Source organism: Anabrus simplex, chromosome 6 (genome assembly GCF_040414725.1).
Source record: "Anabrus simplex isolate iqAnaSimp1 chromosome 6, ASM4041472v1, whole genome shotgun sequence".
NCBI classification, from domain to species: domain Eukaryota; kingdom Metazoa; phylum Arthropoda; class Insecta; order Orthoptera; family Tettigoniidae; genus Anabrus; species Anabrus simplex.
In genome coordinates, this window is record NC_090270.1 from 265,579,941 (window position 1) to 265,597,515 (window position 17,575).

Consider the following 17,575-nt stretch of genomic DNA (forward strand, 5'->3'; position numbering starts at 1 on the left):
ATTCAGGGTGTGAAGTGTGTTGAAACAGATAAGAAGGTAACATAAACAACAGCTCCCTGCAAGATTTTTAATGAAAGAAGTCCAGATGTTTTATGTTTATTGGGAGTCTATGAGACCTCACGTCACTGGTTAAAGGATATAACAGCAATGAAAAATCGATATTTATAATTCAGCAGGTTTATATTAAATGCATACCGGTACCTAAGATATTTATTATTTAGTACAAATGTAAATATTAGAGGTATATACTCCGTAATTTCAGACTGTGTTCACTAACCGTTGGTGGGACTGATGATTCAAAGCCTGACGAAAGAGAACATCATAGCTGCACTGAAAGATCAACTAGAGCCTGATTAAAGTACGTTTGACTCGAGTTCTATTTTATTTGACGATTCATTTCCCGTATTGGAAGATATATCTACAGTAGCGGCGTCATGCTCCGAGGAGACTATAACCTAAACAGCTGGGACAGATGACACCATACAAGTGGAATCAGTGACTAAAGCCAGTGGTAACATGGAAGTAAACGTACTAACCGAAATATTGTCGAGTGCAGCACACCCAAGCGCGTTAAAATTACAGTGAATGGCTGTAAATATATTATAACCAGTTCATTATCATTTTCTAATGTTTACGAAACTAACATAAGACCTTGTACGAAACGATATGTAGTGGCGCCGAATAACTTACCAAGGGAGATGTTCAATAAATTTCCAATTTCTTTGAAATCATTTAGGAAAAGGCTAGGAAAGCAACAGATAGGGAATCTGCCACCTGGGCGACTGCCCTAAATGCAGATCAGTATTGATTGATTGATTTGACAGCGGTATTTGTTGGAATAAGTTCTAACATAGAGGTAACTACAGCTCTAGCTGCAGTTACAAGTCGTTGCGGAGATAACTGTGAAGAAGCCGATAACTGTTGTTTAGGAAACTCATTTTAAACGTATCACCATGTCAAGTCACTGATAACTACGCATCTACAGATAACTGTCATTCCAGAAACCCGCCATTAGTATTATATTTATGAGGTCTAGAATATATTTCATTTTCTCGCGGTTCACGAGCCTCACCATTCTTTTGTGGATGCACTCATTTTTGTTTTGATTTATCGGAACTCTCTATCTACCCTGTGGGTTGAGTCAAGGGATTCATTATCATCTTTCCCCCTTACATGTCGTACGAGGCTTTGGAATTCCCTGCCAGTAAGTGTCAGGGGCATTGACTCTTTCCTCAAATTTAAAATATCTTGCCGGGACTTCCTGTTGATTGTTACCGATTGAAGTGTGTATTGTGTGCGTGTGATTGGTAATTGTAAAATTAAAAATTGATTCTTTTAGTTTTATATCATGTAAACGTAAGGGTAGTTGATAAATGTGTAAATTGTAAGTGTGTGTGTAGGTGTCTGTGTGAGAGAGAGAAGAGGACTGAATTAACGAGCTAATAAGCTGCATATTGTGTGGGTGTGTAACTTAAGCTTAATTAGGAAATAGTATAACTAGTATAATTAGGATAATTAGTAATAGGCAGCCTTAATATTATTTATTGTATTGTGGTTAAGTGTAAGAGAGGGCCGTGTGCCCTAACTTCGCCACATGAAAGAAACCATAATAAATAAATAAATAAATAAATAAATAAATAAATAAATAAATAAATAAATAGGTTATTAAGAGGGGAACAACCAGAGAATGTGTACACGCTCTCTTTCGTTCTAAGCCCAAGGACATATCTATGATTTTATGCTTTCCGTGTAGCGTAGAAAACCTACAAGTGCGAAATTCGTTTAAACATTGATACAAAATAAGTCTTGTAGATCATTCCTTTATATATCTGTGATACATCCCTGCTCCGTATCAATCCTCTCACACTCTTCAAGATTCCATTTGCACACCTCCCTTTTTCATTGATTTCCATCCTGTTTCCTCCATTTTCTTCAGTTACACTTTCCAGGTACTTAAATCTTTCAGCTCTTTTCAACTGTTTCCGTCCCAATGCCATGACATTATACGCTCAGTTCTTGTTTCGTGTCGTTACCAGCACTTCACTCGTTTGGGCCGAGAACTTCATTCTATAAGATGACACCTCTCCTCCCATATATTTAGCTTTTCCTGTAATTTCCTCTCGCTGTTTCCCCATATTAGTAGATCATCTGCAAACAACACTGCTTTCAATCTTCTTTCCAGAATAGTCTGTACTACCTTCTGTATTATATCATCCATCATTTCTATAAATACTAGAGGCGAGAGAGCACTTTCTTGCTTTATACCATATGCCAGTTTTCGCTTCCATCATACATATTTTTCACCCTTGTCACTATCTGCTCATTTACTGCTTTTACTCTCATAGCTTCCCAGATCTTGTTACCACGGACACTATCATATGCCTTCTCTATGTCATTAAGGCCATCACCATACTCCATACTCATAGTACCCTTCTTGTAGCTGCCTCACTGTGAATAGTTGACCGTCCTTGTCTAAAGCCATTCTGTTCTCCGAATTCTTTTTCCACTGCCTTTCTAATTCGTTTATGTAAATGCTCTAATTTCCTTTCTGATATTTCTAAAAGGGACCAGTGACCGTGACGTACGTTGGCCCCTAAAACTGGTTCCACCGAGCGAGTTAGCCATGTGGTTAGGTTTGTGCAGCTGTGAGCTTGCATTCAGGAGATAGTGGCTTCGATTACCATCATCGGCGGCCCTGAAGATGGTTTTCCATGGTTTCCCATTTTCGCACCAGGCAGGTGCCGGGGCTGTACCTAATTTAAGGCCACGGCCGCTACCTTCCCAATCCTAGCCCTTTCTCATCCTTCCATCGCCGTAACCTTCAATGTGTCAGTTCGACGTTAAACAAGTAACAGAAAAAATGGCCACGTAATGTAACTGAATATTGTGTCTCTTAAGCCATTTTGTCATCAGAAGTCCGATTGTCTGGATGAATGAATCGCAAATGTTTATTTTTCTACATTTTAATAAAATATAAATGTTTGGTTTCCTATGTTACAGGGGGAAATGCTATTCCTGCCTGGTCCATCGTAGTGATAGTAGCTTTCTGCATGATAATCGTGGGAGGAATAATATACGGCGTCATGAGGAAGATCGTACTCGGCAGTTCGTCCAACGACTACTCTCCAGCCAACACCAACGACGTCTGAATGAATCATTCATCCGAGAGAAAAGAGAAGAACTCAATATAAGAAACTGCTTGGCGTACAGTTTTAATTAGTGACTATGGACAAATCGCTCTCTATTTCCTGAGTCAACGCTCATAACAAAACGGTTGCAAGTGATAACCGTACATCTTCTCTCCTTTGATTAACAGCAGAGCAGTGGTAACGGATGAGAATATGGTGTTTAATTTTATTAGGATAAGGTTACTTTATTCCCTGTATTTAATTTGATTAAGATACATTAGGTGATGCCTGTGAGCTGCCAAAGAAATCTGAAAATCGGCGAACATCTTTCTTAACTAGGCTGGCAAATTTTAACTAAGTAACAGATCAGCTATGAAGCATGGTTAATTAGGTTCTCCCCTCTGGTAATCATAGTTGCGGGATCGAATAATTTTAAGGGAAAGGGGTTAAATTATGAGAGATTTATGAACCTAGATGTGCTAGAATGTCAAAGATCTCATTTTGAGAGCAAAATTCCAACACTCTGACTTCTGTTGAGATCGATAGTTGCTGTAGGGACGTGAAAATTTATTATTATCAACTTCCATATTACTATGCCCCCCCCCCCCTAATACATAAAGCAGAAAGCATATCAATTATCTAACTGGTCAGTGTATAGTTTACGGAGATGTACCGTAAGTTTAATGTTTCGCTCCACTAGAATTCAAATTCATTTAAAGATAGTATAGTCAGAGATGCTGGTAATATTACCCATCCATAAATACTTTATCAAGAAACTATTTAAATGTAAAATTTGAGTGAAGAATTGTTATCTAGCGACGTATTCACAAATCTTGGGCAAATGCAATGTTGACAATGGTTTTTGAACTATTGTCACTTGTTAGGTTTAGCTTTCTGAAACTGATACGACTCAGGAATCGTTTTACATACTAATTTGTGTTCAGTTTTTGTAACTTACTGAATATTCCTGGACAGGAAATAATATAGGAATAAATAATTTAAAAACATATTTTCAACAAAAGGTATAAGTAATAAGGTTTTTAGAATATAACTCCATTTTTGTGACAGTTCATATTTGCATAAAAGCCATATTTCTAGTTTCCCTTCACTTCTCCTCAGTTTGGGCTCAATTTTGAAAAATAATCCTTTTCCGGAATAAATCTGGCTGTTTGGTTTCCGTTTCTTTAGAAACTGGTGATCTTTTATTTAGATAAAACGGACTTTTAGTGATTATCCTTGTATGATCCGGGTTATGCGAAACCATAATCCTAGAATAATTTCCATCTTGAATGGGTTGTCATTAAAATAATTTCGTATGAATCTTGTGCAATTACAAGGTGTTTTTAACTCTTAACTATATGTTATCAGACGCACATTCTTAAAATATTAGGTTTTATTTAGAAGTTGGTATAAATGAAGAAACTTATTTTCCAAATTGGAGCAAGTGACAATGGATATGCTCATGGCCATTAGTAAAAGGCCATATGCACTTACTACTTTTTTGTGTACAAGGAGCTTAAACAACTCTCTCCGGTATGATAGATCCCTCAGATGGCCCTGAGACCTAAAAATCTTGTCTTCTTCTCAACCGAATGACATTACAAGCGTTGGCTGTTCATATTTCGTCACCTGTAACATTCTGTGCTGGTGTATAGAAAAGCCCGGCCCCGAAGTGTAAGGGTAGCATACCTGCCTCTTACCCGGAGGCCCCAGGTTCGATTCCCGGCCAGATCAGGGATTTTTACCTGCATTTGAGGGCTGGTTCAAGGTCCACTCAGCCTACGTGATTACAATTAAGGAGCTCTCTGACGGTGATAAGGCGGCCCCGGTCTAAGAAAGCCGAGAATTACGACCGAGTGGATCCGTCGAGCTGACCACGCGACAACTGGTAATCTGCAGGCCTTAGGGCCGAGCAGCGGTCGCTTGGTAGGCCATGGCCCTTCGGGGCTGTTGTGCCATGGAGGGGAGGGGGGTAGAAAAGGATTATAAATCAAGTATCGCAGAGCGAGCAGGCAGAAAATAAACAAATCTACAAACAGTTAACCAATACAATGATAATCTATAGTAATAATAATGTATATGCAAAACAAGAGAATCGATGTTGTTTTGTTCAAATTCGACTGGCTTTTGTAATTTAGACTTTAGACATCATATTATGCTGGAATGTTAAAATACTGTACGGTACATTTAATAGTTTTATAATAAAGCTTGAACAAACTATTTTCTATTATTCTCATTTCAACTTGTCATTTTTAACATTGGGTTAAGTTTTTTCTTTGATGATCGTAGCCCGAGGAACAATTCCTACTTTGTGAAGTTCTGTAGGAAGTACAATCCATTCATCAAGCGAGTGATCCTATATAATCTCAACGGATCGCTTTGAAATGTGAAAAATCATTTGTATCACTAGGAAAAAGATAATTTTACGTTTAGATAACATAATATTTTGTCATTTAAAAAATGTTTTCCATTTCTTTACCCCATTTTTTGTATGATTTGTACATAGTAGCCTTCGGTTGGTGGAAGGATAATTTAATAATACATGTTTCTTCTTTTGATTATTATTATTGTTATTAGTAGTAGTAGTAGTAGTAGTAGTAGTATCATAGTTATAGTCAGTGGCGAACGCCCTCCTTGAACATTTGAATTTTCTTTTTACATTTTGAAACATAAAGCAATATAAAATAAACGCCATTAATTGAATTTGTTCGTCAATTTCTCACATTGACAGTAACAGTTGTGTCCAGAAGTAATAAGAGCCTATTATAGATGAAGATGATGATGATGATGATGCCGAGCGGAGTGGCTGCGCGAGTTAACGCACTACGGCGATGGAGATAAGCTCTGCATTTAGGAAACGCGTGGGTTCGAACCCCACGTCGGCTGTCCTCAGAATATTTTTCTGTGGTTTTGCCATTTTCACTTCTAGACAAATGCTGGGACAGTTCCGATGGGTCACAAGCGATTCCTTCCACCTTCCCAATTTAATTAGCTTCATTAGCTCCTCAAATGAGGTTGGCGTCAGGAAGGACATCCCCCGTAAAACACGCCATATCCTTTCATCTCACCTCATTCCCGACCCCGTATCAAGGAATGGGACAAAGAGGTAGACAAACAACTTCGATGATGACGATCATGATATATTTTAATGCTGAAAATATTGTTACGAATAAAATACTGTCTGCTTTACCTATCTAATTTAATTCAGGGTGGCCCAATTAGGGCACACAATTATATATCAGAACTGATGACAACAATTCCCTAATTAGAGACACAAGTCTCTCACAACAGGACTTCAGCTGGGCAGTCTTTACCTGGAACAGGCTTCTCTTTCACTTGACTCCACACGCTCCGTCGCAATAGTCGCACGCAGACAGGCTCGAAAACACAATCTGTCATCAATCACGACGCACGACGACTGTTCCTTAGCTCGACTCCAGATGAGGTCTGTAACTCGCACAATCAACACAGTCAACTCAATTAACTTACAGTCAACGTGACAGCTCCACACAGTGAACTACTCATCACTGACAACTAAACAGCGGTCATATAACAGCAGCGAACCAACAGTGGTAACCACCACTACAATACACCTCACAACGACGGTTAACACTGTTCCAACTCCTTCACACCAACTCCGACAACACACTGACTCCAAGGCAGTACACACGCAGTACTCCAACAACACGATTCTTTGACACAGACTCTGGTGGAACACCAGACACGTAATAATATAACACGAATTCTTGTAAATGTTCAAGGAAGATGTATCTAGTTCATGGATATTAAAGAATAAACATTAGTACATGTCTTTCTGGTTACGTGCCAGAAGCGACTGTGTCGGATGCGACCACGCTGATATCGTGCCGCATGCGACCAATCTGTCAGTCAGTCAGTCAGTCAGTCACCGCTGTCTGTATTTACGGAATCGCCGGAGTGACAGATTGCCTATCGGCTGTTTATCTAGTCTGTTCTTAAATTATTTCAGAGAATTTGGAAATGAATCGAACATTTCCCTTGGTAAAGCTATTCCGATCCCTAACTCAGTTTCTTGTGTATGTTCAGCCCGAAGACTGGTTTGATCCTCCACAGCTCTGCCAACAGCCATCATAGATATCCTAGGCGTCACTGAAGAGGCATACTAGGAAATGAGGAGTGAGGTCGTTTTCGTTGCTTTCCTCACCGAGCCAAAAGTTGCCAAGCCCACTGAAATGCATGCACCAATCGATCCTACGAGCGATATTTTCACATCATTCATAACAGGGATTGGCTGCATAAGGAATGGCATTACAGTACTAGCATCGCTCATACCTCGGTCACTTTCATATTGTCGAGGCCAAGAATGAGACTGAGATAGGTCAATGAAAGTAACAAATTAATTCTAGCCCGTACCAAAAGTATAGTGCACTGTAAACACTACATCTCGCCAGCAAAAGCATACTCAGTTTCTTATAAACGAATATTTGCCTCAATTTGTCCTCTTGACTATAACTTAATCTTCATATTGTGATTTTTCCTACTTTAAAAAAGCACCACTCAAACGCATTCGTCTACCAATGTCATTCCACACCATCTGTCCACCGACAGCTCGGAACATACCACTTGTTTGAGCAACTCGTTTCCTTTCTCCCAAGTCTTAGCGTAACGGTGCAAGCATGCGAGTTGAAAATTACGTTATTGTGATCCTCTCTCCAAGATCTACTCTCTTAATTTGGTGCATGAATTACCTACGATGCTGTATACACTGGAATGTGGTTTGATTTTTTAACACGATCTCACGAAACTTCAGAGTATCTGAATAAATGCTACCACTTCTTATGATTACCTTGAACGTTACCGAATTTTATTTTTGAGCTCAAGACTTTTTTTAGTGCCGGGAGGTCCGAGGACATGTTCGGCTCGCCAGATCTGTACCTCCTATTCTCGGTACACCCCACGGGAGTCAGCTACATGTACTACTGTGTGAGGGTGTTGTCTGTTGGTGTAATTGTAAGGGCTAGGAATGGGAAGGAAGTGGTCGTGGCCATGCGAAAGGTACCATCCCGGCGTTTGGCTGGAAATGAAAATTTTCGAGGATGGCCGACGGGGGATTCGAACGCAGCCGTCTCCCGAAATAGCCGTAACAGGCAGTGACGCAACGCACTGAGATAACTTGTTTGGTAACTTTTCCCAGACATGGAAACGGATCTCTGTACATGGGCATGTTGTAGGATAAAACGTAAATGCATCACCATATTTCGTGTTCTAAAAACCACCAGTTTCCCAAAGTAAATTTTTCAAAAGGAACTTAGGAAGATGCTGCTCTGTCATGTCTGTTTCTCGAAAATATAGGGACTGAGCTTCAGCATCCCCAAGAACTTTGTTCAATCAATCAATCAATCAATCAATCAATCAATCAATCAATCAATCAATCAATCAATCAATCAATCAATCAATCAATCAATCAATCAATCAATCAATCAATCAATCAATCAATCAATCAATCAATCAATCAATCAATCAATCAATCAATCAATCAATCACTACTGACCTGCATTTGGGGCAGTCGCCCAGGTGGCAGATTCCCTATCTGTTGTTTTCCTAGACTTTCCTTAAATGATTGCAAAGACATTGGAAATTTATTGAACACACCCCTTGGTAAGTTATTCCAATCCCTAACTCCCCTTCCTATAAACGAATATTTGCCCCAATTTGTCCTCTTGAATTCCAACTTTATCTTCATATTGTGATCTTTCCTACTTTTAAAGACACCATCCAAACTTATTCGTCTACTGATGTCCTCCCAGACCATCTCTCCACTGACAGCTCGGAACATACCACTTAGTCGAGCAGCTCGTCTGAACTTGTGTTATTGTTATTGTAGTATTGTAGTGTTATTGTGTTACTGTAGTACCCAGAATATAATTTACCTGATTGTACATTTCCCCCCGCATTCTTACGGTTTTCGCCTTAAATATTTCTTGCGTTATTTATGACCCATCTATGTTTTCTCTTGAGGAGGAATATCTCTATTAATGACATTCCAAACTATATATTACAGTGATATAGTTTTAAACGACGAGTTCTTGAGTTGGTTTCAGATATTACCTTTGTATGTGATATAATGTATGCATGTTTTATTTGAACTTTCTACGTAGAAATGTACGCATTAATTATTATTTATAAACCTTTCACGCAGTCGTTGGGATTGTTCTCCATAAAGATTTATATTGGCTGTATTTACCGACGACTCCGGGTCCATGGTTAAATAATTAGCGTGCTCGCCTTTAGTCACAGGGGTTCGATTCCCGGCAGGTTCGGGAATGGTAACCATCATTGGTTAATTCCGCTGGCACAGGGGCTGAGATTATGTGTCGTTTCTATCATCTTATCCTCATCACGATGAGCAGGTCGCCTACAGGTGTCAAATCAAAAGACGTGCATCTTTTCTTTTTTTTGCTATTTGCTTTACGTCGCACTGACACAAATATGTCTTATGGCGACGATGGGATGGGAAAGGCCTAGGAATGGGAAGGAAGCGGCCGTGGCCTTAATTAAGGTAGGCTACAGCCTGGTGTGAAGATGGGAAACCACGGAAAACTACCTTCAGGGTTGCCGACAGTGGGGTTCGAACCCACTATCTCCCGATTACTGGATACTGGCCGCACTTAAGCGACTGCATCTATCGAGCTCGGAAAGATGTGCATCTGGCGAGCCGAACATGTCCTCGGACACTCCCGGCATTAAATGTCATACGCCATTTTTTTATGTTTTTATTTTTTAATTTTATTTTTTTACCAACGACTATTTCAGTGTACATAATTACATGTTGTGCACGGTTTGTGGTTATAGTAGTTCGCTATTTGAACAGAACAAAGAAAAATGTAATTCCCAACCTAGGAAGCAGTGCTATAAATGTATGGCCTAATTTGTAACTTTTTCTTGTTCTGATTTAGCTTACCCTATCTTGGATGATGACATTGCTTTTTAAATTAAAACTAGGTTGTCAACGCCGGTCGCTAGTGGTACGGGTCGCATGCGGCACGGTCGCTTTCTTGCTAAGGCTAGGTGCTAGGTAATTGCAATCAAAGAACACCGACCCTTGACACCGCCCGTCAAAGAAGCAATTAAAAACACCCTCTGCAGTGTATATAACCTTTCATAGGTGAAATTGAGATAAAATAAAATCGGCAACTAACCTTTATTGTGATGAAATAAAATGGCGTATGGCTTTCATTGCTGGGATGTGTCCGAGGACTTCGGCTCGCCAGGTACAGGTCTTTTGATTTGATGCCTGTAGGCGACCTGCTCGTCGTGATGAGGATGAAATGATGAAAACGACACATTTACCCAGTCCCCGTGTCAGGGGAATTAACCAATTATGGTTAAAATTCCCGACCCTGCCGGGAATCAAACCCGGGACCCCTTTGCCGTGGTAGCGAGTCTGACTCGGAAACCGGCAGATACTCCTTGTATCACTTCCCACTCTTCCCTGCTATCTCTTTCTTCTTCTTAGAAATAATAGCATGTCGGAGGCCATGTAGATTGAGTCGTTGGTCACGCGGGGGGAGCGGGCTTCGGGGGCCCCCCCGAAGAAAAAAAAAAAGTCCGGATGCCCACTTGCCCCGGTGTCCAGCTCCAGAATACACCCTACGTCGAGCACGGAGGCTACTCCTCTTGAAAATGTGCTTCGACCAGGTGGACTGAATTTCTGGCAGTACGAGGTCTCACCTCTGGTCACCGCTCCTCTTCCGCTGCCCCTATCCAGTCATACTATTACATACCGTCATATTTCCTTAATTGATGCAAGCTCCCTTGGTTTCGCCAAGTAAGAATTCTTCCAACATTGAACTTGCTTTTATGAACTCAGCAAGGAAGGACTTTCCAAAACATTTATGTCAGTACTTCTGATAGTTTTCGACTATCGACTTTTCATATCAAGGACTATCTTTTCGAGATAGAAGTGGATGTAAATACTGTAAACTTGTATATAGTGTACAAAAGATAGACTCTTTCTCAAGATTCCTAATTCATTTGCTTCAAGTTAAATTTCATTTTTATTTGTGTAAATAGTGTATTTTGCATTTGAAGCGAATAATAAAGTTGTGTTTTGTAAATCTCAACCTTGGTTACAACAATCCGCATCTGTGGTATAGTGGTTAGTGCGATTAGCTGCCACCCCCGGAGGCCTGGTTTCGATTTGCGGCTCTGCCATGAAATTTGAAAAGTGGTATGAGGACTGGCACGGAGTCCACTCAGCCTCGGGACGTCAACTGAGTATAGGGGGTTTAATTCCCACCTCAGCCTCCCTTGATGTGATTTTCCGTGGTTTCCCACTTCTCCTCAGGGCAAATGCCGGGATGGTACCTAACTTAAGGCCACGGCCACTCCCTTCCCTCTTCCTTGTATATTCCTTCCAATCTTTCGATCCTCCCGCAAGACCCCTGTTCAGCTAACAGGTGAAGGAGCCTGAGTGAGGTACTTGTCCTCCTTCCCAGTTGTATCCTTCTGACCCAAAGTCAGAAGCTCCAAGACACTGCATTTGAGACAGTAGAGGTGGGATCCCTCGATGAGTCCGAGAGAAAAGCCAACTCAGGACGGTAACCGGATTAAGAAAGAAGAAGTATGAAATAAACATAATACAAAGTGCAATTTCTAGGTTATGTCACCCAGTTTGTCTATCAAAACGGGCCTAGTGTGCTATCGACGACAGTTGCAACTCAGGCTCTACAACATTTCGACGAGGTTATTACCGTATCTTCTTAAAATTACAACATAATAACGATATTTTAATATTATTTCGTACATACACTCATGTTCATTAAAAACAGAACACCTTGAAAGACTAGAGGTAGGAAGTTCATATTCACAGGACATGTTCATTAGTATGTTCTTCAGAAACGATTAGCATTTCAGTCACCTAGGTTCAGCATATGTCCTGTTCGACTCGTTGGCTGAATGGTCAGCGTACTGGCCTTCGGTTCAGAGGGTCCAGGGTCCGATTCCCGGATGGGTCGGGGATTTTAACCTTCATTCGTTAATTCCAGTGGCTCGGGGGTTGTATATATGTGCTTTTCCCAACATCCCTGCAACTCACACACCACACGACACTATCCTCCACCACAATAACACGCAGATACCTACGCGTGGCAGATACCGCCCACCCTCATCAGAGGGTCTGCCTTACAAGGGCTGCACCCGGCTAGAAATAGCCATACGAAATTATTATTTAGCATGTGTCCTGTTGCCTAGTAGGCACTGGGTCTCCATGGGCCCAGCTAACTTACTCTGTGAGTGATGGCATCGACGCGTATAAGGCGCGATTGGCGTCCTGGGGTATAGCCATCCATACTACATTCACCTGGTTCCATAGTTCATCTGTGGTGGTTGACATTGGGTCACAGCGCCGCACCCGTCGTTTCACCATATCGCACACACTTTCGATTAGCGACAACGTAAAATGTTACAGACATAAAAATTGGTATTTTGAATCTCATGTAAAAGTAAAGAAAAATAGGTGATTTGTTTTTGGAAACTCCACTTAAGGGGAACTAAAAGAGGGTGAAATTTTAAAATGAGCATTTCTACAGTATATCTCAAAATCTTAACATGTTACAGAAGTCAAAAATAGTATTTTTATCTTAATTAAAAATAAAGAAACATGTATTTTTTGTTTTTTGTTTTCGAAAAAAACACTTGAGTGGGGAGGGGGCTAAAGTGACTGAAAATGGGGTTGAATTATTTTTATTAGGATACTGATATCTCAAAAACTGAAGATGTTACAGACGTGAAATTTGGTTTTGGAATCTCCTTTAAAAATAAAGAAATACGTATTTTCTTGTTTTCGGAAATCCACTTACAGTGGGGGGGGGGGGAAATTGAAAAATTAGTTGAATTATTTGTATGAAGATACTATCTCAAAAACGAAAGATTTTTCAGACGTGAAAATTGGTATTTGGAATCTGCTTTAAAAGAAAAGACACACGTATTCTCGGAAAATCCAATACTTGCATCTAATAAAAACTAAAGTTGTTACAGACGTGAAAATTGGTAATTGGATCTCCTTTAAAAACAATGAAAAACGAGTTTTTTGGGGAAATCCCCTTGGGGGCGAGGGTGAAAAGGAGCTGAATTCCTTTTATGAGGACACATATCTCAGAAACGGAGGATGCTAGAGTAGTGATAATTGGTATTTAGAAGACACTTTACTATTAAAGAAACAAGTATTTTTCCCGGATAATTCACTTAAGGGGGGAGAGTGTGAAAGGAAGTGAGAAAAAGGAAGTTCTTTTTATGGGGATACTTATATCTCAGACGTGAACATTGGTATTTGGAATCTCCTTTAAACATAACGCCTTCTTTATTTGGGGGGGGGGTAAATTAACGGCGGTGGGGTGAAAATGGAGTTGAGACCAATTAATTTTACTGTTCATAATGTACTTATTCTGATCATAAACCGATCCTTTTTAATCTTTCTTGGGTTCGTTTTCAAGAGCCATTTTTCCTTTGGAGAACTTAAAGTTAGATTACAGTAGATTCTCCTGGCATATAAATAAAAACTTTAACACATTTGAAATAAACGATAGGAATGATATTGACCACGCAATTGTTCACCTTTATAATAAGGTCAATAATGCACGGAAGTATATCATTCATATCGCCAGAAATCCCGCGCACTTGCCTACGCGCGACAATGGTGCTGGTCACATTGTCAGCAATGCCAATGGCAGCAGATGTAATTTATCGCCAAGTAGCGGTCTTGCATCTTGCTGTGGAGTCCAGAACATTAATAATAATAATAATAATAATAATAATAATAATAATAATAATAATAATAATAATAATAATAATAATAATAATAATAATAATGTTCTGGACCGTCGTCAAAATGTGCGGACCGCGCTGAAAACAGGTCCTGGCCGGGTAATGACTACGAATGCAGTCCGGCCGCGGCTTCAATACCGCCAAGGAACCCAAGACGACACCACGCCGGATCTCCTCAAAGATTTGATCCATATTTAAAATGCTTATAGGAAAATATGGCAAAGATTTAGGGACCCAACTGTCCGGGTGGAATACCTGGACCTAGCCCGGAAAGTACAAAATCGATTGTTGGAAATATTGAAAACTGGAAGGAACTTTGCCGTAATCTCTCAGAAAACAAGTCAGATCGCGAATTTCGGCGGATTATATATAAAACGTTAAGCATTCAATTATAAATTTCAGTATAATACCGTAGCGAAGCACGGGTATGTTGCTAGTGTAATATGTAATATATAATGTATATATAAAGTATAGAGCAGAGGTGCTCACGCTGGGCACTCCGTCCCGCGGGCGCCCAGCACAGCAGTCACTCTCGATCACTGCAGCGATACCGGAGTTTGAAATGGAGGCAGGAAATAATGAAACAAAGAGGGAAGATATCCACGTCATTTTCAACTTACGTTGTATAAGTTATTTACGTTCATTGCAGTTTATGTATTTTGACCGGAGGAGGAGAGTTGACCTATAACCTCAAACATTTTTATAACGTACGTAATGAATTACAGTTTTCATTATTACATTTTAAGATGTACTTTAGAAACATTTCTAATATAATACGGAGTTACGGTGGATAAGCTTTGGCTTGTGGTTGTTACCGCGAATAACATCGGTTTGGTTATTTATTTAAGGGCATATTGTATATAGCCTATTATATATTGTATATATGAAACTCCCTCTCGCCATTTAGAAATACCTATTATCTTTGAACGCCTGTTAAATTTTAAATACTTTTTTTTTCTTTTCAGAAATTCATGAACAGAGAATGTCACACAACACAACGAAGCTTGTACGCTTAAACCCTGTACCTTCGTAGATTGTAACAAAAATATATAACGTGTCAGTCTTCCTTAATGAATAAATGTAAAAAAAAAAAAAAAAAAGAACTGACTGTTTATATCGAGGGCAGTATAAATCAATCAGGAATATCTTGGAAAGATCAGGTTATTTTTTTTTTTTTTTTTTTTTTTTGCGACTAAAGCACTCTGTTTTAAATACTGCACCCCAATCAGCATTTCGCTGAGTGGTGGAGGAGAGCTTCGGAATCACAAGTGAATGTCAAAGCTACCTACCTCCCTTCCCTGCAAAGTGTGTTCGCTCTCTCGCTTCACTGTGACGTATGCTTGTTATGTAAGCTGCCCGCATTTACGTCACGCCAGCCCGGCCGCACCAGTCTAGCCTCAACGGGAGCCCAGCTGAGCACCTCTGATATAGAGTAATAAATAAGTTACAAGATTGCAAGCAACTGCAAAAAGACCTCAACAGTTTTGTGAGATGGAAAATTTATAATGTCCAATAACAGACCATTTATATTGGTATTATAAATTTACTCATTCGAGACAAATATTTCAGATTCCCTACGGGAATCAACATCTATATTAGCAGGCAATGGTATGAATATAAACGGGGTTAAAAGTCAGGTTGTGAGTTTCACTAACAAGAAAAGTCCTCTCAGGTTTAATTACTGTGTTGATGGTTGAATGTTCCTTATGGGGATCACTGTAAGTACCTAAGTGTTAATATAAGGAAAGATCTTCATTGGGGTAATTACATAAACGCTATTGTAAATAAAGGGTACAGATCTCTGCACATGGTTTTGAGGGTATTTAAGGGTTGTAGTAAGGATGTGAAGGAGAGGGCATATGAGTCTCTGGTAAGATCTCAACTAGAGTATGGTTCCTTTGTATGGGGACCCTCACCAGGGTTACTTGATTCGAGGACTGAAAAAAAACCAAAGAAAAGCAGCTCGATTTGTTGTGGGCGATCTCCGACAAAAGAGTAGAGTTACGAAAATGTTACAAAGCTTGGTGTGGGAAAACTTGGGGGAAAGGAGACGAGCTGCTCGACTAGGTGGTATGTTCCGAGCTGTCGGTGGAGAGATGGCGTGGAATGACATCAATAGACAAATAAGTTTGAGTGGTGTTTTAAAAATAGGAAAGATCACAATATGAAGAGGAAAAATTAGGCAAACATTCGTTTATAGGAAGAGAAGTTAGAGATTGAAATAATTTACCCAGGGAGTTATTTGCAATTATTTAAGACTAGGTAAAAAACGGATAGGGAATATGCCACCTGGGCGACTGCCCTAAATGCAGATCAATGGTGATTGAAAAAGTGGAGAGAAAAGGACAGGAATGGATTTTGAAGACGGTGATGACCTTTGTTTTAAGAGTAAGTGCAATAAGATAATAATCCCCTCAGCTCTAAATGGAGGAGAAAAAGGAAGAGGTCTCACTCTTCGAAGACAAGGAAGAGAAAGGACATGTAAGGTTTGAAAAATATTCCATAGGCCTCGTGAAACCTAACACCGCCGCCGCGGTGGTGGTGGTGGTGGTGGGTGGTGGTGGTGGTGGTGGTGGTGGTGGTGGTGGTGGTGGTGGTGGTGGTGGTGGTTATTAACACTATCAGAGGAAAAAATTGGAAGAGGCCCAACACTTTGAAAAATGAAGATAGCGCCCAAAGGAAGACAAGGGCCACGAAGGCACGAAAATGAAAGAATCCCTAGGCATCGGAAACGTAATGCCGTCAGGCTCAGAAAATAACACAAACTGACCAAGTGAGGTCACACAGGAAAGATGAAGGCGAGGAACCTGATACAAGTGAGTGGAAGCAATGTCAGACTCAGGCGAGGGACCCATTTTTGGAAACTCACGTTCTCAAAAGAAAGCCTCTGGGCCCCCATTTAGTCACCTTTTACGACAGGTAGGGGGTACCGTGGATGTATTCTACCATCCCCTCCCACAGGGATTGAAAGCGGCCCCATCAACTCTGTCCTGTCCAGACGAAGCAGCAGAATGCCTGGATCCAATCATTGCTTCTGGTCTACCGGCACATGAGATCGAGGGGAAACGGATCTTGTACACAGTATCTCACACGGAATTAACCATGCATATGGGCGAAGATAATGTCTCCATTCCTCATGTCCCCACGTCCGCATAACACTGTTCAGCTCCCGGTCAGTGCTTTTCGCAATGACTCATGACTATGAACAGATCATAATAACAGATCCTCCCAACCTTTGACCTTTGACTTGAAACTGAACGAAGAGTATTTCCCTCACGGCCAGTTGTGCGTAGCCTGCTTCCAAATCAGATACATTCTTTCACTCCTCCTACAGTCTTCTCCTTCAACTGCTCTTCTCACAGGTTGGTGGAGACGCGGGCGCTGTTTTGTGGTCGTACTAGCATGTAGCCGCTTCGCCCGCGTTTATTAATTCAGCCGTTAGGTCCTTTTAAACCTTTTATTTAAAAGCAAAATAAAAACATTAATTAACACACATCGTTTTTACGTAAATTCCATTAATTAAATTATTTATAAACATTATTCCTACATTATTTCCTTCCATTTGGAGCTAGGATGTATAGAGTGTTTGCCTTTCCATCTCTTGAACAACCCACATACAGTTGACCATGGTTAGAGGCATGATT

At 40.3% G+C, this 17,575-nt stretch overlaps 1 protein-coding gene across 1 annotated transcript in view; it reads left to right on the plus strand.

Annotated features, from left to right (window-relative positions):
* Positions 1–5,348, plus strand: part of hoka — a 50,033-nt gene extending 44,685 nt beyond the window's left edge. The window contains exon 3 of the mRNA XM_067149289.2: positions 3,001–5,348. Within this exon, the coding sequence (XP_067005390.1) occupies positions 3,001–3,149 (149 nt within the window). The 3' untranslated portion in view covers positions 3,150–5,348. The remainder of the gene's footprint in view (positions 1–3,000) is intronic.
* Positions 5,349–17,575: the final 12,227 nt, after the last annotated feature.